This window comes from Thalassophryne amazonica, chromosome 7, assembly GCF_902500255.1.
Source record: "Thalassophryne amazonica chromosome 7, fThaAma1.1, whole genome shotgun sequence".
Lineage (NCBI taxonomy): Eukaryota > Metazoa > Chordata > Actinopteri > Batrachoidiformes > Batrachoididae > Thalassophryne > Thalassophryne amazonica.
In genome coordinates this window covers 67,644,808-67,667,807 of record NC_047109.1, presented here as the reverse complement: position 1 = coordinate 67,667,807, position 23,000 = coordinate 67,644,808, and the positions used below count along the sequence as shown (strand labels likewise).

The following is a 23,000-nucleotide window of genomic DNA, read 5'->3' as shown; positions in this document are numbered from 1 at the left end:
GCACCACCTGTGCTAGGGGCAAAGCCGACCACCACAAGGCCCAAGGCCTCCTCCAGCCTCTGCCCGTGCCTCATCGCCCCTGGTCTCACATCGGCCTGGACTTTGTCACGGGCCTCCCGCCGTCCCAGGGCATGACTACCATCCTCACGATAGTGGACCGGTTCTCCAAGGCGGCCCACTTCGTGGCCCTCCCGAAGCGCCCGACGGCCCAGGAGACTGCAGACCTCCTGGTCCACCATGTCGTGCGTCTGCATGGGATTCCATCGGATATTGTCTCGGATCGTGGTCCTCAGTTCTCCTCCCAGGTCTGGAGGAGTTTCTGCAGGGAACTGGGGGCCACCGTAAGTCTCTCGTCTGGGTACCACCCCCAGACGAACGGGCAGGCAGAGCGGACGAACCAGGAACTGGAGCAGGCCCTCCGCTGCATGACCTCCGCGCACCCGACGGCCTGGAGTGACCATCTGGCCTGGATCGAGTACGCTCATAATAGCCAAGTTTCATCTGCCACCGGCCTCTCCCCGTTTGAGGTGTGTTTGGGGTACCAGCCCCCATTGTTTCCGCTAGTGGAGGGAGAGGTCGGGGTTCCCTCGGTCCAGGCCCATCTGAGGAAGTGCCGTCCGGTGTGGCGTACCGCCCGCTCTGCCCTGCTCAGAGCCCGGACGAGGGCTAAGGCCCATGCAGACCACCGGCATTCCCCGGCCCCTGCATACCAGCACGGGCAGGAGGTTTAGCTACCAACAAAGGACATCCCCCTGCAGGTGGAATCCCAGAAGCTCAAGGACAGGTACATAGGACCCTTTACCATACTCAAAGTCCTCAGTCCGGCCGCAGTGAAGCTGAAGCTACCAGCTTCACTGCAGATTCATCCAGTGTTCCATGTTTCACGGATCAAACCCTACCACACATCAACTTTCTGCACCCCCGGACTGGCGCTGCCTCCTGCCCGGATCATAGATGGAGAGCCTGCCTGGACCATGCGCAGGCTCCTGGATGTCCGTCAAAAGGGCCGGGGGTTCCAGTATTTGGTGGACTGGGAGGGGTATGGACCCGAAGAACGCTCCTGGGTGAAGAGGAGCTTCATCCTGGACCCGGCCCTCCTGGCCGACTTCTACCGGCGGCACCCAGACAAGCCTGGTCGGGCGCCAGGAGGCGCACGTTGGGGCGGGGTCCTGTTGTGTGGGCCGCTGAAGAGGAGGTACTGCTGGCCCACCACCACCAGATGGCGCCCTGCTTGGAGTGCGGGCTTCAAGCACGAGAGGGCGCCGGAGCCACTGGGAGTGACAGCTGTCACTCTTCATCAGCACCAGCTGTCACTCAGTCAACTCATCACCATCACCATAAAGGCCGGACTGCAACTCCACCTCCTCGCTGAGAAATCAGCTACCTTGGAGGTAATTTCTCTGCTAAGCTTAACTTTGACTAATAGTCTGATCTCATTTGCAGCCGTTTTCCTGTGGTGTTTGCCTTATCTGTGGGATTGGCGTTTGGTGTGATCAGCGACGGCTTAGCTTCACACCCCAACCAGATAAGTGGTTAGACAGGAGCTGCACGAGTGTGTGATTGGAGGTGGAGGTGCTCCCTCCTTACTGAACACAGACTGTGGGATTACTGAGTGTGCGTACTCACACTCACCTGTGCTGTTTCTGTTCTCTGCCAGCAGTACCAGGTCTGACAGCTGAAGACGGTGACCACCTGGGGACCCAGGACTTGGCGGCTCCGGTGTTCTTCAGGTCCGTTGGCGGTGAGGGCCGTGTGGGATCCGGCTCGGTTCTGGATGGGCGTCTCCTATCCTCAAGCCTGCCAACATGTCACCCAACGTGTAATTGACTGTAGTCCCAAACTGATTGTCTGTATTCCGTTACTGTTTGGCTTATCCATTGCCCGTTCTTTTACGCCCCGTTGTGGGTCCCTGTTCCTACAATTTCACAACACATGCTCCACGAAAATCATGAATATCATGCACCAGCATGCGCTATTACACTGCGTTTACACATAGGCAGGACGTGTTACAAATGTCATATTTGCGTAATTCTTGGCACATTCCTGAGATTCTTAATGTGACTTAATGCATCTGAATATGTTTCTTAATCATAACGTGTGGTAACAGGATGCAGCAGTTCCTGAGGGCACCTGACGTCTCTGCCCCATATCATCATATTCGTGATCAGCGGCCAAGAATGTATACTTCGTGGCATTCATGACTTGGCATCATTATGTGTAAACATAGAATTAAGAAACCTATTCAGATGCATTAAGTCACATTAAGAATGTCAGGAATGTGCCAAGAATGATGTAAATATGTTATTCATAACGCATCCTGCCTATGTGTAAATGCAGCATAAGGTTGGACCTGACTTGTGTGAAGCGCCATTGGGCAGCTTTGTTGTGATTTGGCGCTGTAGAAATAAAATAAATCGAAATAAATAAATAAATCAACATCAGTCAGCGGTAAATTGAAGGTATATACATTCAAGTTTAGTGAAATGTGTCAGAATTACATCCTTTCTTCTATTTGGGCACTCAATTGGATGGGTCTAGAAGCAACTATTAATTAGTTTCATGACCAGATGTGTGATATATTTTTTTATGTAACGGCTGAGTGGATCCTTGTCATTTGATTGGTGCTTTGTATGTCACATGACATAGATTAATTCATCCCATTTGTGTTGCATTGCATTTAGAGTGCAGTTTGGTCCCATTTAGAGTGCAAATTTGGTACCATTGCACTCTGCACACTTAACACATACGCACGACACGTGCTCGTGCACACACGTGAACGCTCGTGCATGAGCACACAAAACAAATTCACTGTGCTGTCTGGAGGCTGTTGGCAGGAAGTTAGAATGAAAAGCTGAACTAATTTCTGATGTGATTTTTTTTTCCGCTGCACTGAAGATGTACACCGTCTTTTTTTGGTAGTACACGTGCGCACAAGCGCCGACCAGGTTGTGTGTGTGTGCGCGTGTGGGGAACAACGCAAGGATTTGATTGAGCTAGCTGACGCTGCTAATTCTTGTAACAAACACACAAACACACATGCACACACAAAATCCACTCCGTTGTAAGCCGTCTGGATGCAGGAAGAACTGTTCAGATGAAAGGCTGTTCAGAAAGGCTGTCGTGAGTTTTGGCTGGACTGAGGAACTACACAAAGTCTTTTTTTCCTTTTTTTAATGGAAGTCCAAAGTCAGTGCACAGCATCACTGGACTACATGTCACAATTTGGACTTTAGGAGCAGTGGAACACCAAAAACTAAGTCCCTTTTCTGTTGTTTATAAATTAATGAAATGTGAAATGACTAGGATCTATATTAGCCGTTATATAAAATAATGAATGTTTTTACATTTTTTCAATGGAACAAATATTTAATTCGGTGAAAGGTGGAACAAACCATTCAACTCGGCTTCGCCTCATTAAATGGTATGTCCCAGCTTTCACCTCATGAAATATTCGCACCACTGAACTCATAAACATTCATTATTTGTCTAATATTTTAATTTATAAGTGAGCAGATAAAAGTTCATGAGGTTGAAATACCAAATCAAACTCATCAGAGATGTCATTAAATAAATAAGTGTTGCAAAATCAACTACTTGGTACTTGCTTAAAGGAGAACTATGTAAGTTGGTCAGTTTTTTGATGTTTCCTCTGTTTTTAGTCACATTCTTCCCTGCAGAGCTTCCTCTCCAGCTCAGGAGTACATATGTCACAAAACTGTTGTAAAAAGCTCCCTGCCGCACTAAAAATTTACTTTAAGAAACTCCACTGTTGATCTGAATGGGATGCACACTGAATTTAAAGGACGTTGTTGTCCATTCGGCTGCTCCCGTTTTGTGTTCGGGGTCGCCACAGCGGATACAACCAGATTCGCATTGATATTTGGCACAAGTTTTACGCCGGACGCCCTTCGTGACGCAACTCCAGTGTTACCTGGAGAAACACACACAGCCGCTGGTGTTCCAAGAGGACTGCTTAGCTTCTGAGATCTGATGGGATTAGGCTGACACAGAAATCATAACAATTTAGATTTAGGCTTTTAGTGACCATGTGATGATTACTTTGTGCATTTCTGTGACCAGTTTCAAAGTATATGGCATTTGCAGCAAACAGCCTTGGAGACTTCTGAAAACAAAGTACTCGTGAGTACTCATGTGTTTCTGACAGGTGATGTAGCTATTAGAAGTGTCCCAGCGTGTCAGGAACGTGGCTCTTGAGGACAGAACTGGGCCACCCCTGTTCTATCCATTTTGATGGTTGTTTTCTGTTTTCTTCCATGCATCTGTTTTTTTTTTGTTTTCTTTTTAAAGCATTGGAGATCATTGTAGGTGAACAGCCTATAATTTTTTGCACCTGCGTATATGTTTTCCCCTCTCCAATCAACTTTTTAATCAAACTACGCTTGTTGGGGCGTAAATGAATGGACAATGGATGAGCCAAAAACAACAATTTACTGTTGTGAATGTGCACAACAAAATACAGACAATTACAGAAATTGTATGCAGTCAATATACAAAGGTGACGTGTGGGCAGGCTCGAGGACAGAAGACGTCTGTCCAGAGAAGAGCCGGGTCCCACACGATTTCCACTGCCAATGGGTCTGAAGCACACCGGAGCCGCCAAGTCCCGAGCCCCCAGGTGGCCACCGTCTCCAGCTGTCAGACCTGGTACTGCTGGCAGGAAGCAGAAACAGTTAATGGTGGGTGTGTGTGTACACACCCAGTAAACAGTCAGCAAAAAACGTTCTCTCCTTGGTAAAGTGGGAAAAACACCTCCACCTTTAACACAAGTTCATGGTACTGCAGAGTCAGTCTCCTACTTAATGCAGTTCGGGGTGAGAAGTGAAATCCCTCCACTTCTCCACCAACCACAAACCCAGCAGAAAAGAGCGAGCGGACACCTGCAAACAGATCAAAAATGCAAGAGAGTAACACTGTGCGTACGGCACAATCACGGCTGAGAATTTACCTAATTGGTAGATGATATCTCGGCAGCAAGGTGGAGATGCTGCCCGGCTTTTATGGTGGTGGTGGTTGATGAGTGAGAGCTGGCGTTGATGATGAATGACAGCTGTCACTCCCAGTTGCTCCCGTGGGGCGGATGCACCCTCTCGTGCCTGAAGCCCGCACTTCAGGCAGGGTGCCCTCTGGTGGTGGGCCAGCAGTACCTCGTCTTCAGCGGCCCACACAACAACGCTGTTCTTCTGAGCAATGTCTTGAATGTCCCATTTTCCTCAGGCTTTCAAAGAGAAAAGCATGTTCAACAGGTGCTGGCTTCATCCTTGCATAGGGGACACCTGATTCACACCTGTTTGTTCCACAAAACTGATGAACTCACTGACAATGCCACACTACTATTATTGTGAACACCCCCTTTTCTACTTTTTTTTAATAATAGCCCAATTTCATAGCCTTAAGGGTGTGCATATCATGAATGCTTGGTCTTATTGGATTTGTGAGAATCTACTGAATCTACTGGTACCTTGTTTCCCATGTAACAATAAGAAATATGAGTATACTCAAAACCTGGATTAATCTTTTTAGTCACATTGCACTACTATTATTCTGAACACTACTGTATGTTCTCTTGCTAACTGGGACATTAAAAAATGCGCAACATGTCCTTTAAGGCTAAAAGTATGTACTACAAACACGTATTCATTGTTTGCTTTCAACTCCAATATTCTGTGACAGATAGCGAAAATAACAAAAACTTTGTCAATAAGTTATGGCCCGAACTGTATGTGACAGAAATGAAGAATACTTGTATTTGTTTATCACAACAACTGCATTCTTTAATTAAAGTTCCATGTGTGTGTGACTGTGTTATCAGCTGTGATTTACATCTCATCATATGCACGAGGCTGCAGTATGTTGGTAATGTGGCATTTGGTCAATAAGTCAATAACATTATTTAATTATGTGAATGCCACCCACCCTAGAGCTTTGATTAGTCCCATCATGCAGTTTCCACTGGAAATATGATTAATTCTGTTCTAAAGGACAAAATAATTGCTCTTCTTCCAGGCACTATGAAGACTGCATATGGTCTGCAATTGCCAATTCAATTCGTTTATATACTAGTGCCAAATTACATGTCACACCAAGGCACTTCATAAGGATAAGGTCCCACCTTACCAACCCCCTGAGCAAGCACATAGATAACAGTGGTCAGGAAAAACCTCTCAAGTTATTACTAAGCGAATGTCAAGTTATTATTTACCACTGAACAATCTGAGAAGCCGCGGGACAGAGGTGTGCCTCTCGAAGAATCATCACTTTTTGATCTGTGGGAAGAAAAAAACAAAACAAAAAAAAAAACAGCAATAAACCTCTCCTTAAGTCAAGTGATGTCATTAGGCTTAAGATGAAAAAGTCACATCTCCGAGTGTATCAGTTAATGCTGATGAACTCACACCATTCAAAAGTTGGTATGTCTTCTAGTTCTAAAATTTTCTCACTGCTTGGCCAGACACAGCAAAGTGACCACTGAAGCCACATTGCTTGTGTGCTCTATTTGATTATACGTATAAATCATAATAGTGGAGCAGACATGTGGATGAATTGTGACTTTGATGATAAAAGCATGAAATTTGGCACAGTGTTCGAGCATACCATAAAGTTACACTCAACAAAAATATAAACGCAACATTTTTGGTTTTGCTCCCATTTTGTATGAGATGAACTCAAAGATCTAAAACTTTTTCCACATACACAATATCACCATTTCCCTCAAATATTGTTCACAAACCAGTCTAAATCTGTGATAGTGAGCACTTCTCCTTTGCTGAGATAATCCATCCCACCTCACAGGTGTGCCATATCAAGATGCTGATTAGACACCATAATTAGTGCACAGGTGTGCCTTAGACTGCCCACAATAAAAGGCCACTCTGAAAGGTGCAGTTTTATCACACAGCACAATGCCACAGATGTCGCAAGATTTGAGGGAGCGTGCAATTGGCATGCTGACAGCAGGAATGTCAACCAGAGCTGTTGCTCGTGTATTGAATGTTCATTTCTCTACCATAAGCCGTCTACAAAGGCGTTTCAGAGAATTTGGCAGTACATCCAACCAGCCTCACAACCGCAGACCACGTGTAACCACACCAGCCCAGGACCTCCACATCCAGCATGTTCACCTCCAAGATCGTCTGAGACCAGCCACTCAGACAGCTGCTGAAACAATCGCTTTGCATAACCAAAGAATTTCTGCACAAACTGTCAGAAACCGTCTCAGGGAAGCTCATCTGCATGCTCGTCGTCCTCATCGGGGTCTCGACCTGACTCCAGTTCGTCGTCGTAACCGACTTGAGTGGGCAAATGCTCACATTTGCTGGCGTTTGGCACGTTGGAGAGGTGTTCTCTTCATGGATGAATCCTGGTTCACACTGTCCAGGGAAGATGGCAGACAGTGTGTGTGGCGTCGTGTGGGTGAGCGGTTTTCTGATGTCAATGTTGTGGATCGAGTGGCCCATGGTGGCGGTGGGGTTATGGTATGGGCAGGCGTCTGTTATGGACGAAGAACACAGGTGCATTTTATTGATGGCATTTTGAATGCACAGAGATACCGTGACGAGATCCTGAGGCCCATTGTTGTGCCATCCAAGAACATCACCTCATGTTGCAGCAGGATAATGCACGGCCCCATGTTGCAAGGATCTGTACACAATTCTTGGAAGCTGAAAATGTCCCAGTTCTTGCATGGCCGGCATACTCACCGGACATGTCACCCATTGAGCATGTTTGGGATGCTCTGGACCGGCGTATACGACAGCGTGTACCAGTTCCTGCCAATATCCAGCAACTTCGCACAGCCATTGAAGAGGAGTGGACCAACATTCCACAGGCCACAATTGACAACCTGATCAACTCTATGCGAAGGAGATGTGTTGCACTGCATGAGGCAAATGGTGGTCACACCAGATACTGACTGGTATCCCCCCCCAATAAAACAAAACTGCACCTTTCAGAGTGGCCTTTTATTCTGGACAGTCTAAGGCACACCTGTGCACTAATCATGGTGTCTAAACAGCATCTTGATAGTAGAGAAGCTTGAATCTTCGACTGGACTGGGTTGCTTGACGTGAGGACGTTTCGCTTCAAATCACAAAAGCTTCCTCAGCTAAAATTCTTGCTCTGGTAGTCTGACTTCTGTCTTGACTCTTGTAGAGAAGAATAAACCAGAAGCCAACAAAAGCTGGAGTTTTTTAACCTAACCAGACCCCACCTACCAAGAGGCTGACTGCTATAGGCTAGTGACTAAACAATAGCTCTAATTAGCACCTATTGTGCTCTAGTTAGCACTCTCCTAATGACAGGACGGAAGCCTCCCCTGATGGCTCCCTTGACGACTCTCTCCTGATGACGTGAATGACTCATTACCATGAACAAAAGACTGAAACTGCTTTGACCTGAGTACCACATTGTAAACAGGGGACAAAGTGTGTCTGAGACCCACTCCGCGGTTAAGGCTGGGTTTCAACTGTTTTACAAAGAATGCTTCCTTGACACCTCTCTCAAACCAAGGAGAGACTGTACTCTCATTAGTCAGTTTGAAAACATATAATATCACCAATATTACATATTTTAATGGTTTTACACTTATTTAATTGCCTGAATGCAAGCTATATGTTGTTACGTATATGCTAGCATGTTGTAAATAGTACTACTGCATTCCTCATCCTTGAATATGTAGAATTAGCCACCGAAATCAAGAGCCTTGATGATCTAGAGCCTGAGCAACTGATAAAACAACAACCTGTGGCAGCCATCTTGGAAAATGGCCACCTCTGCGATGCCCCCATATCCAAAAATGATCTGTTTGGTATGCTCTAACTGTGTGCCAAAATTCATGCTTTTATCGTCAAAGTCACGATTCCCTCAAATATTGCACATTATCTGCTCCACTATTAGTGGAAGTTGTATTTCAATCACAGGAGATACTAAACTCTGAAGTGCATAGATATATCTGACTGTTTATGTGACTTCACCTTCAACATATTTGCTCCCATAGGCTGTCTCTGGGAAAAGGCCCCTGAGATAGGTGATGCCCGACACAGCAATAGCCAGAAGTTTCTTTATCACAACCAAGGACTGCTGCTCTGAGGCAACCTGACTGGGCAAGATCTGTGTATCCTGAAAGAGCAAAACAGATTAATCACAGACTTACAGCTAAATATTTATTAAATACAGGCAATTGCTACAGCTAAAAGATTGTGTGCATCACTAATTTGATTGTATATCTACAATTTTACAATTAATGTTACCTCTGGGGATGTCCCGATCAATTATTTTTTTTGCCCCCAGCACTAATCCAAGTAATTTAATATTGAATATCTGCAGAAACCAAATTCCAATTTGATGTTTGTCTTTTTTTAGTATTACGCTTGCAGAGAGGAGAATGCAAGCACATTAAAGTCAATCCAGTGTACATGTTTAACAATTTAACATCTCTGGGATGAAAAAATATATACATTCAAACCAAGCTGTTCCTTAATGTTTATTTATTTATTCATATTTACAAAATAACACAAATTTATATATGGCTCTTCAAAGTAAAAATAGACCACTGAAAGTAATATTGACTGAATGAAGTTTTATTTGTTAAAAATACATTCATCCTGGATATTATTGCTGTTATTCATAGTAGTAGAAGTAGTAGTACTATATGCAAAAATGTCTCGAGAGAAACGCATTTATTTATGTGGAAAGCAAGACCTTATTGGCCAGCAAGAACAGTTTTACATGTACGATCTATCAGAAACACCCCTGGCCGTGGTGACGAAGCAGCAGCAAAGTGACAGAGTGCTGCTCAAACAGGTGGTCCCGCACTTACCAAGTGAAACCAGACAAAATGTGCACTCATTTGGTGACTCATGTTTAATTTATCCGAAAGCAATCAATGAAACAAAATCCTTTTATCTGGCCCGATTCTGATCACCTCAATCACACTGAGGCATCCTAAGTAGTGATAACTTTGTCACCTGTTTAGTAATTCAGTCTTAGTAGTTTGTCAAATGTCCTTTTTAGTCTTAGACATATTAAGTCATTCAAATACCATTTTTATTTCATGTTTTAGTCAACTTTAGTTTACTTTTTGTCAAAAGAGAGCTGAATGTATTTTAGTCTGATTTCAATCTAGACATTTTAGTCTTTTTGATTTGATAAAACACACACACACACACACACACACACACACACACACACACACACACACACACACACACACACACACACACACACACACACACACACACACACACACACTATTTCTCATTGCCATTTCAGTCAATATTATGTTTCACACATCTGAAATACTGAATGTTATTGACAAACCTGACAAAATACACTTGTTGAATGACTGAAGGTTTATGGAGTTTTTCCCCAATACTTTTTTCTGTAAGGCTTCCCGTCAGATACAATTAGAAAGTTTGTTTTCTTGTAAATCCACAGCGTTGTAGGGGCGCAGGTCTTTTGAAATGAAACATTTGTTGGATCTAGTTAATCTATTTGCACATTTAGAATTGACTGGCAGTTTGGTTAAACAAAGCAGAATAAAATAAAATAAATAATAATAATATTAATAGTAAAAATAAAGACTTGTAACATTTTTATGTATTGTAAGAGCCACAACTTGAGCCAGTTTAATTTAAATATGATGTGGATTTCATATTTCATTATTTTGTTACAATGTTTGCCCTCCAAACGCATTGGGCCCCTTGGTATTTCACACATTTTAATTAGTTTATGCCATTTCAAATACAAAACGTAAATCAGGCTTCTCAACATACAAACATTTCTAAAATGATCTTCCTTACACTCAAATCAACTCTACAACTTGGATGGGTTGCATGAGTAATGGCCTCCTTTGGTATTGTCAGGGTTTGGGTTTCCGGGATGTGTTTTTTGTCATAATGTTGAGTATTTTGTTCTAATCATGTTCTGTGTCGTGATTTTTCTTGTTTGTCTTTTTCTGCCTGGGGTTTTCTGTCTCTGTCTCTCTTGTCTGTCACTTTGTGCTTGGTCATGGGCGTTTCCCTCTGTCTTTCCACACCCACATCCTGGAACTTTCCGTCACACCTGTTCCTCTTCTTGTGCTCATCACCTCTCTGTATTTAAGCTGCACCTTGTTCACTGTTTCCCCGCCAGATTGTTGTGCTTCATTGCCTTCGCTTCTAGCCTGTTTTCAGAGTCCTTGGTTTTTGATTGTCCTGCTGTGTTTTTGAACTACCTGCCTGTTCCCTTGACCTTGCTTTTGCCTGATGTTTTTGATACTGTTGCTGATTCTGGACTACCTTCCTGTGTACCGACCTTTGCTACTATTTTCACTAAAGCCTTTTAAACATCAAACTCTGGTGTCTGTATTCATCATTTGCACCCAGTTGTTTCTGGTTACAGATTCTGATACATATAACACCTCTAAATAATCACTTTTAATGCCAGTTTTGTTCAGACAAGTCAGGGGATTGATATGTGAATATTTCCAAGTCACTGAATATGTCTTGGACTTTATTTACATCAAAATACAAATGGCACTCCATGGTAAATGGATAGTTCTCAAAAACTGACTGTGCAAGAAGAAGAGTGAGGAAAGCCACCCAGACAACCCAGAATAAGTTATAGGCTTAAGTGACTGAAGAACATGTGCATATGTTTAGTATCCCCAGTTATATAGCTTCATGATGAAGTTGTATAGAGGATGATTTTCTTAAAAAGAAGACCTGAAACTTCAGCTACAATTTCTGAGATGCAAGCCCAAATTTGATGTTTTGGTGAAAGAAAATCCTCCTCTATACAACTTCATCATAACATACAGTAAGTTTAATGTGAGGCTCAGAGAGCTGATCAGACACTTTAACACCATGACACGAAGTGTAAACTTAACTATTATTTAATTAAATGTTTGTCATTGACGTCAGATGAATTTACTCAGCAGCACGTGTATTTATTTTTTGACGAATCCATTGATGTGTAATGAAATTTATTGCTGTTGTCTTCTTAAATGCGCAGTTATTAAACACAAACATTGAGGCTTTTAGGTTCCTAGTTTGTTAGAAAAATGTAAATTAACTGTCTGGACGCTGGTGTCCACTCTAGTGGTCTTTACAGATCAGTGTTCAAACTAAGGGCCCCTTCACACACAGTACAAATCAGGGCAAATCACAGTGTAACAGCCCGAATGAGCGACCCCTGAAAACATCGAGTCAACTTCAGAAGGGACACATGGTCGAGCAGGTGTGAATGATCCCGCTGGGATGGTTTTGTGCATGCTCATGCGCATCGCAAAAGCGATGGATGTTTTTATGTATTGCCACGCAAGGACAGCAAGCAGATACATGCACGTCACAGTGGACAGTTGTAAGGTCATGTCCTTCAAAACACGGTACGTGTTCCCCAGCTGTGACATACAGGACTGGAGCTCTCAACAGCTACTGCTGTTGGCGGCCACGCCCCCCTGTCCGTTCAGCGCACAGACCAACGTGTCACTTTCTGTTATGTGATCATTCATTTTAGTTATTTGGCATGTAATTGGGTATGTAGTTATTGTCGTCATCATTGTCATCATCATCATGGTCTCTGTGTTTTTAATGTGACATGTCGTGTGCACTGAGCCGTCATTTACAGCTGTCAGTGAGTCTCTGGCCGGTGATCAGCTGAGAGGTGCTTCACTCAGACGTGAGTGGCCGTTCCCCATCTGTATATACATATTAGCATTTCATGCAAGTGTGCCCCTCAAGGAGTTTACCCACATGATCCATTACTAACAGGAAAATAATGACTGTTTGATTGTTTTTTTTTATGTTCTGATAAGACAATATTACAATTTAACACTCAGTTCAAGTAAGTGACAGAACCCCAGTTTGCAAGTTACAGTCCATGTGGCCCTTGATGTGACTGGGTTTAACACCCATGTTCTATTACTTTACCTGTGGTCTTTTTTGCTCCTTGTAAATCAATTAATCTGAATTAAAATGTATGTCACAAGAGTGCCCCCACCATCCATTCAAGCAAAATGTGTAGAACCATCCAAGTGCTTGTCAGAGGACTGTAATGAAATCACTTTGGAGCACTAACAGTTTTCATGAAATATGAATGCCATCATAATAGTCTCATTAGTGTCCTACTTTTCTAATGAGCCAAACCACTACAGTGATGGGAAAGTCACCACAAATCTGATCATGTGGAAAATTGTAATTATTTTTCAGGTGAACTGTGAGGAATTGTGTGAGCTAACAACATGAAAGAAAGAAGTTACAATGCGATGTTCTTCTTCTCCATTTTGTTATGTCATTGCAGGCACTGTAGTCCTCTCTGACCACATCTGAGCTGCTTTGAGTTTAGTGAAAGCTAAATGGAGAAAGAAACTGAGAGAAAGACAGGAACGTTGGTGTTGGCCTGCATTTGGCACTGACCCTTTGTATCAATTTTCACATTATTATGAATAACAGTATTTATATATTTATTATCTGAAAATTATACACAATGAGCAAGTACACCTTACTTGGCATTCTCACGGCCACCAGTGCCCCTGTCTGTGAATGTTACACATCACATAATTCAAGACAAAGGTCACAAAGAACTCAAATCTAGTGTGTTTCAAAGATTTGTATCAAATGGAAGCTAATTTCAGTATGGTGGATTAGTGGTTAGCACTGTTGCCTCACAGCAAGAAGGCTGTGGGTTTGATTCCCACCTGGGGCCTTTCTGTGTAGAATTTGCAAGTTTTCCCCAGATTTGTGTGGATTCCTTCACACAGATCTGGCGCTATATAAATAAAATTGATTGATTGATTGATTCCTTCAAGGTGCACTGGCTTCCTCTCACATCCAAAGACATGCAGGTTAGGTGAATTGGAAACTTTAAACTGACCATAGGTGTGCATGCGGGTGTGTGTGTTTGTCTGTCTATATGTGGGACTGCGATATACTGCCATCCTGTCCAGAGTGTACACTGCCTCCCGCCCTATGACTACTGGGATAGGCTCCAGGCCCTGAGTGACTATTAATTGGAGTAAGCAGGAACAGAAAATGGATGAATGGATGGAAGCTAACTTCAGCGTCATCTAACTAAGCTATGCTACCCAGTAATTGACAATTGTATTCAATTATTAGATGCAAAGACAATGTTAGGTAATTCACTGTGTTAGCAGACATCTGTGTTGTTAACTGTCTGGAAAACTTTGGCAAATGGTTAGTTTTAAAGCCTCACTATGGTTCAACTACATTAGCCTAATGGGTTGCAGCGGACTTTACACCAAGTGCCCTCTGGTGGCCATTTTGGCCGATGATCAATACAAATACATGTAATTTGGTCACTTTTCAAAGGGGTCAGACTCATCAATAAAGCCACTTTAATGTACAATGGTTCATTTCAGGTCAGCTTGGTGTATAAATCTCATCATTCCAGGCAATGAGAGCGATCGCTGGCTGTTAGAAGCAACTTAGAGACAAAACAAAACCAGCTGATTTCAATGCAGCCCGAGCTTGTTTTCATCAGGTGGCCAGTCGCGGAGGTATGAATTCTCACCTTCGGACCGGCCTCTTTGCCGGAAGTGACATGGCTCCACGACAACCCATAGAGTAATATTAACCCACTGAAGGGCAGCCTGAACACGTTATAGCGGTTATATGTCTAATTGTTAAATACACCAATTAGACAAGAACCTGTGCTTCCGTGACTGGCCGTCTTTTAATTCTCTCTATCTTTCTTCTAGCGGCCAACTGACAGCTATCATTGTCTCGAAAGGTGAGATTTATATACTAAGATCACCTGAAATGGAGCATTGTACATTAAATTCACTTTATTGATGAGTCTGACAACTTTGAAAAGTGACCAAATTACATGTATTTGTATTGAGCTCGGCGATGTTTTCACCGAGAAAACCCGCCTCTCGAGTAGAGGTGGGCGGATCGATCCTAATATCGATACCAACGCTGGTATTGATATTGAATGATCTACTTGGAACGATTGAACGATTTACTTGGTATCGGATCAATACCAAAATTCCCGGTATCGCCCACCTTTACCCTCAAGGTTAAATGCCCGAATGACTGACCTTGAGAATACATCAATAAATGATTTGAAACATTCTAGCTTATTTACCATGTGATAGTTTGTGGTGTGATGTTGAAACAGTAAAACCTGATCCTAGTGAATGAACTAGGACCATACTGTTTTTAATTTCTTAAAAAAATTTCTTCACTTAGCCTGGAAAAAGAGTCTGTTGCTCTATAAAAAAGCCCTCCGTAAAGCTAGGACATCTTTCTACTCATCACTAATTGAAGAAAATAAGAACAACCCCAGGTTTCTTTTCAGCACTGTAGCCAGGCTGACAAAGAGTCAGAGCTCTATTGAGCTGAGTATTCCATTAACTTTAACTAGTAATGACTTCATGACTTTCTTTGCTAACAAAATTTTAACTATTAGAGAAAAAATTACTCATAACCATCCCAAAGACGTATCATTATCTTTGGCTGCTTTCAGTGATGTGGTTAGACTGTTTCTCTCCGATTGTCCTGTCTGAGTTATTTTCATTAGTTACTTCATCCAAACCATCAACATGTTTATTAGACCCCATTCCTACCAGGCTGCTCAAGGAAGCCCTACCATTATTTAATGCTTCGATCTTAAATATGATCAATCTATCTTTGTTAGTTGGCTATGTACCACAGGCTATTAAGGTGGCAGTAATTAAACCATTACTTAAAAAGCCATCACTTGACCCAGCTATCTTAGCTAATTATAGGCCAATCTCCAACCTTCCTTTTCTCTCAAAAATTCTTGAAAGGGTAGTTGTAAAACAGCTAACTGATCATCTGCAGAGGAATGGTCTATTTGAAGAGTTTCAGTCAGGTTTTAGAATTCATCATAGTACAGAAACAGCATTAGTGAAGGTTGCAAATGATCTTCTTATGGCCTCGGACAGTGGACTCATCTCTGTGCTTGTTCTGTTAGACCTCAGTGCTGCTTTTGATACTGTTGACCATAAAATTTTATTACAGAGATTAGAGCATGCCATAGGTATTAAAGGCACTGCGCTGCGGTGGTTTGAATCATATTTGTCTAATAGATTACAATTTGTTCATGTAAATGGGGAATCTTCTTCACAGACTAAAGTTAATTATGGAGTTCCACAAGGTTCTGTGCTAGGACCAATTTTATTCACTTTATACATGCTTCCCTTAGGCAGTATTATTAGACGGTATTGCTTAAATTTTCATTGTTACGCAGATACCCAGCTTTATCTATCCATGAAGCCAGAGGACACACACCAATTAGCTAAACTGCAGGATTGTCTTACAGACATAAAGACATGGATGACCTCTAATTTCCTGCTTTTAAACTCAGATAAAACTGAAGTTATTGTACTTGGCCCCACAAATCTTAGAAACATGGTGTCCAACCAGATCCTTACTCTGGATGGCATTACCCTGACCTCTAGTAATACTGTGAGAAATCTTGGAGTCATTTTTGATCAGGATATGAATGAATGAATGAAAACTGTTTATTTCGAACATTTGATACAACAACAATTACAAGATAGATCAGTAAAGACAACAACAAAAAAGTTCCTACTGTGTACCCAACATGTCCGAAAAGGGGTAGGGTGAAGCATCAGCTTATTTATCCCTACCCCTTCCTCCCCACAACCAGTAATACCCTTTGCCACATATACACATAGATTCCTACACACCTAAACCGATATCAATATATATATATATACATATACATACACATATATATATACATACACACATCAACATACATACACATATATACACATATACATATATACACATATATATACACAAACATAAATATACACCTACACATACCTACTTACATACAAAATACTATATATTTACAAGCCGAAGCAAAAAACAAAAACACCCTAACCCTCATTACCCTTCCTCCTCCCTATACCCAGAAAAAAACATATTTTTGTACCGCTGTTTGAACTGGTTCATGCTTGGACATTGCTTGAGCCCCACTCCCAATCTGTTCCACATCCTCACCCCACAGACAGAAATACAGAAACCTTTTAATGTTGTTCGTGCCCACTGATGCTTTAAATTAAATTTCCCCCTCAGACTGTAATCCCCTGATCTGTTAAAAAACATATTTTTAATATTTGCTGGAAGTAAATTGTTTATTGCTTTATACACAATTTGTACTGTTTGAAAATGAACCAAGTCTGTGAATTTTAAGAATTTGGATTGTAAAAATAGTGGATTTGTATGATCTCTATAGCCAGTATTATGAATAATTCTTATAGCTCTTTTCTGCATTACTGATAGTGATTGTGTTGTACCTTTATAAGTATTACCCCATACCTCTGCACAGTACTGTAAATATGGTAAAACCAGTGAGCAGTAAAGAATGCGGAGTGAGTTGTGGTCCAGAATATGTTTCGCTTTGTTTAGAACTGAAATGCTTCTTGACAGTTTACTTTGTATATGTTTTATATGAGTCTTCCAGTTTATCTTATCATCTATTATCACCCCCAGAAACTTATTTTCATGTACCCTTTCAATATCTACCCCCTCGACTTGTAACTGAACCTGTATGTCTGTATTACAATAGCCAAATAACATGTATTTTGTTTTACTTAAGTTTAATGATAATTTGTTTCTGTCAAACCATATTTTCAATTTTCCCATTTCTATACTGATCCTCCTCAGTAACTCCTGCAAATCCCCCCCTGAACAAAAAATGCTTGTGTCATCTGCAAATAATACTAATTTTAATATTTTGGAAACATTGACAATATCATTTATATAAATTAGAAACAGTTTTGGACCCAATACTGACCCCTGTGGGACGCCACAAGCATTGTCCAAGCATGATGATGTATATTCCCCCAACTTCACAAACTGTTTTCTGTTACTTAAGTAGCTTCTCACCCAGTGCAACACCAACCCCCTAATCCCATACTGTTCAAGTTTATTGATTAATATGTCATGATTAATTGTATCAAAAGCCTTTTTAAGGTCTATAAATATTCCAACTGAATGTAATTTGTGGTCTATGGCGTTTGTAATCTCCTCAACTGATTCTATTAATGCAAGTGATGTTGAACTATGTGCTCTGAATCCATATTGACTATCAGTAAGTAATTTATGTTTATTTATGAATTTGTCTAATCTATTATTGAATAACTTTTCTAATAATTTGGAAAATTGTGGAAGCAAAGAAACAGGTCTATAATTTGTGAAGTGGTGTCTATCCCCAGTCTTATACAGCGGCACAACCTTAGCTATTTTCATTTGATTGGGAAATTTACCGGTTTCAAATGATAAGTTACAGATGTATGTTAATGGTTCTACAATCCATTCAATGACCTGTTTTACCACCACCATATCAATTTCATTTAAATCGGTAGATGTTTTATATTTACAATTATTCACAATGTCTATAATTTCATTTCCATCCACTGCTGTGAGGAACATTGAACAGGGATTTTTTTCTATAAGATTATTATCCCAATCCTCAGATTGGGAATTGGGAATTTTTTCTGCCAAGTTTGGTCCAATATTTACAAAAAAATTATTAAAACCGTTGACTACCTCATCCTTATTTTCCTTCTTGACATTATTATCAATGAAATACTGAGGGTAACTCTGTTTTTTATTACCATTTTTGATAATGCTATTTAATATATCCCATATTCCTTTAATATTGTTTTTGTTATTATATAATATGTTACTATAATATTCCTTCCTACATACCCGTATAATATTAGTTAATCTATTTTTGTATTTCTTATATCTATTTTCTGCCTCTTTAGTCTTTATTTTTATGAATTCTCTATACAGTGTATTTTTCTTATTACATGCATTTCGTAACCCTTTCGTCATCCATGGTCGAGCTTGGATTTTTTGTTTTCTGTAGTCTTGTTTAATTGGACAATTTTTATCATATAATGAGGTAAATATTTGTAAAAAAGTTTCATATGCACTATCAACATCACTTTCACTGTATACCTTTTCCCAGTTTTGCTCCTGTAAATCCTTCTTTAGTGTGTTCATGTTTTCCTCTGTCCGCACTCGCCTGTATTTTATTTTCTCCTCTGGCTGATTCCGCCGATGGTTTCTATTATAAACGATGAAAACTGGTAGATGATCACTAATGTCATTGATTAATAATCCACTCACAGTGTTATTCTCAATATCATTGCTGAATATATTATCAATTAAGGTAGCACTATGGGATGTAATTCTGCTTGGCCTGGTGATTTTTGGATATAAACTCATACTGTACATTATACTGATAAATTCATCTGTTATTTTATGCTTATTTGGATTGAGCAGATCAATATTTAAGTCACCACAAATGAACACAGTTTTTTGATTAGTTTTTGAGAACATTTTTCCCATACAGTCAGTGAATGTTTCAATACTAGATCCTGGTGCTCTATATATACAGCTGACTAGTACGTTTTTGCTTTTTTCTTCACATATTTCAATAGTTATACATTCTAATAAGTTATCAATCACAGTTGTCATATTGTCTACTATTTTATAATCCATGTTCTTATCCACATACACAGCCACTCCTCCTCCACTCTTATTTTTTCTGTTTACACAATTAAATTCATATCCATCCAGTTCAAAATCCATTCCTTTATCTTCATTGATCCATGTTTCTGATATAGCAATTATGTTAAATATTTTTTTAAACTGACTTAAATATTCTTTAATGTTGTTAAAGTTTGCATATAGACTTCTGCTGTTGAAATGGATTATTGATAATTTGTTATCCGTTCTAATGATCCGATTAAACTGTTCATCTGTATAATAGCAACAACTGTCATTGATATTTGAGAAGAAATTATTGTCCGGGTCTATATCGTGCTCCAAGTCCAGTACATTGTGGTCTGTGTATTTAAATGTTCTCAGTTCTACTTTTCCATGATCAGCAATCCTTTGAGTTATATCCTTCTTGTCTCCAGATGTAGATGAATAGGTAGTAGATGAATAGGTTCCTCTGGTCTGTGTCATGGTGTTGTGATGTGTTTGTGTCCTCATACCTTATTGGTCATATTTGTCCAGATTCTCGCTTTAAGAAACACTATTGTTCATATTTGTCAAGCTCCTCGATGTTCCTTATTGCCATGACTTTTGCTTGTTCAGGTGATCCGTTCAGTTTGATGAATATTTTACAATTTGAAGTCCATGTGTGCTGGATTTTTCCCTGTTTCTTCAAGAAGCGTGCTTTCCTGGCGATGTCGGCATTCCGTTTGGTGAGATGTTCATTGATGAATACGTTTGTCCCTTTCAGTTTTCTTCCTTGTTTTAACAGTGCTGTTTTGTGTTTTCTGTTGATGAATCTCATGATGACGGTTCGTTTATCACCGTCATTTCTCCGGGGCAGAGGGTGGCACGCTTCAATGTTATTTAAATCCATTTCTATACCTTTAGATAGGAGGAAATCAGCAACCTGTTTTTCCACAGAGCTGACCTCCTGTTCACTGGGCTCCCCTCCGCTCTCATCTGTTACCGCCCGTGCGTAGGACCGTGGTTTGATGTGAAGACCTGTGATGATGACGTCGTTAATTCTGGTGTACTGCTCCAATTCAGCCACTCTATTTTCCAGCTGCACCAGACGCCGGTCTTTCTCGGCATTCTGGAGCCGTAATGCCTTCACCTCCTCCACCAGATCCATGATTGATTTCTGTTGCTGCTTCACAACAGAAATCTCCTCTGATAGAAAGTCCAGAGATTTTTTAATATCGTCACCTTCCTCCGCTGTCAGAACCTTCTTAGGCCCCATGGTCGGCTTATGAGCAGCTTGTCGATCGCCGATGTTAACAGCCTGCGTTGTTTGTCACCGGGATGGATCTGCACTGCGCTGGTGCCGCGCGGCCTCGGTGTTTCCGCGCTGATGGATCCGCGGTGGCTGCACGAGGCCTCGGGGAAGCGGCACTCGTGACGCGCGGCTTTAATGACGCAGCGCGCGGCCTCAGTGAATTCACCACGTTGGGCCTCGGACGTTGTTGCTGTCCAGTCGCGGGGCTAAGTTGCAGGTTGAGGTGGTATTCCCACTGTCCGGGTTGGCAAACACCGGCGTGGCAGATGGCAACTACAAACACCACCTCTGAAAACTCAGGTACAAACTTTTTGCAGCTCGCTCTGACGACACGCAGCTCTGACTGACTGTGACTCCTGGACACATGGACAACTGTGAACTGTGCTTGTTTCTATCCAAAATCGGTATCTGGTGTCATTCAAAGCGCGTATTAAACAAATATGTAGGACTGCTTTTTTGCATTTACGCAATATCTCTAAAATTAGAAAGGTCTTGTCTCAGAGTGATGCTGAAAAACTAATTCATGCATTTATTTCCTCTAGGCTGGACTATTGTAATTCATTATTATCAGGTTGTCCTAAAAGTTCCCTAAAAAGCCTTCAGTTAATTCAAAATGCTGCAGCTAGAGTACAAACGGGGACTAGAAGGAGAGAGCATATCTCACCCATATTGGCCTCTCTTCATTGGCTTCCTGTTAATTCTAGAATAGAATTTAAAATTCTTCTTCTTACTTATAAGGTTTTGAATAATCAGGTCCCATCTTATCTTAGGGACCTCGTAGTACCATATTACCCCATTAGAGCGCTTCGCTCTCAGACTGCAGGCTTACTTGTAGTTCCTAGGGTTTGTAAGAGTAGAATGGGAGGCAGAGCCTTCAGCTTTCAGGCTCCTCTCCTGTGGAACCAGCTCCCAATTCAGATCAGGGAGACAGACACCCTCTCTACTTTTAAGATTAGGCTTAAAACTTTCCTTTTTGCTAAAGCTTATAGTTAGGGCTGGATCAGGTGACCCTGAACCATCCCTTAGTTATGCTGCTATAGACGTAGACTGCTGGGGGGTTCCCATGATGCACTGTTTCTTTCTCTTTTTGCTCTGTATGCACCACTCTGCATTTAATCATTAGTGATCGATCTCTGCTCCCCTCCACAGCATGTCTTTTTCCTGGTTCTCTCCCTCAGCCCCAACCAGTCCCAGCAGAAGACTGCCCCTCCCTGAGCCTGGTTCTGCTGGAGGTTTCTTCCTGTTAAAAGGGAGTTTTTCCTTCCCACTGTAGCCAAGTGCTTGCTCACAGGGGGTCGTTTTGACCGTTGGGGTTTTACATAATTATTGTATGTCCTTGCCTTACAATATAAAGCGCCTTGGGGCAACTGTTTGTTGTGATTTGGCGCTATATAAAAAAAAAATTGATTGATTGATTGATTGAATTTCAAAATTAAAGACTAGTCAGCCAAGGTCTGTGTGCGCTAGTGTGTGTACATTGCTGGTTCTGTTTTACCTGTGAAGTTCTTGCTCTTTGCATACATGCCATGGCTTTGGTGAAAAATCTGCAAAAATCACAGGCTGCAAAGATCAGAAAGCAGAGATGAGAGAAGAGTAAAATAAATATCACTACTACTCTGACCTAGCTAGCCAACTTTAACAAGCTGAACAGTTAGCTAATTACACTGCCAAGTTTTTTTTTACATTCAGCTGTGAACATTTCTATTCTGAAGGTTAAACTGCAGTATTTTCGCACTGAGCAACTAACCTAGGGTAAAGATCTAGTTTTTAAACTTACAAAAATCACTAAAACGATGTTGTTCTATTTTATCTTAAATTCAAATAGTTATACAAAACCGTTGCCGCTGACTACGTGATTGACAGCAAAACAGTAGCCAATCACAGAGCAGAGATTTCCTCTTAAGGGCACGACTACAAAGAAAAAAACATTTGTTTGGATGGCATCTGAAGCGCTTCATACACTGAGTTTGTTGCATCAGTTAAGTAATGCAATAGCGTGTATTGTAATTATCTATTATTATTATTATTATTGCGGTTTCCAGGTGATTTTCCGAGATGCAGTTTAAACCCTGAATCACCCTCCTTTTTGGAAAAATCATTGGACAACTGACTCTCAATCACTTTCCTGCAATCCCATTGGCTAACTGCAGAATCTGCCACTCAACTATTGGTCAGGTTGTATGTCAATCAAA

General features: G+C 41.3%; 1 protein-coding gene across 2 annotated transcripts in view; it reads right to left on the bottom strand.

The window, feature by feature from the left end:
- Positions 1-22,635, bottom strand: part of hormad1 (HORMA domain containing 1) — a 66,464-nt gene extending 43,829 nt beyond the window's left edge. For both annotated transcript variants that reach the window (XM_034174374.1, XM_034174375.1), the window contains exons 1-4: positions 22,556-22,635; positions 22,304-22,368; positions 8,991-9,135; positions 6,221-6,284 (exon numbers count right to left, since the gene is read on the bottom strand). In XM_034174374.1, the coding sequence (XP_034030265.1) occupies positions 6,221-6,284; positions 8,991-9,135; positions 22,304-22,336 (242 nt within the window). In that variant the 5' untranslated portion in view covers positions 22,337-22,368; positions 22,556-22,635. The remainder of the gene's footprint in view (positions 1-6,220; positions 6,285-8,990; positions 9,136-22,303; positions 22,369-22,555) is intronic.
- Between the last annotated feature and the right edge of the window lie 365 nt (positions 22,636-23,000).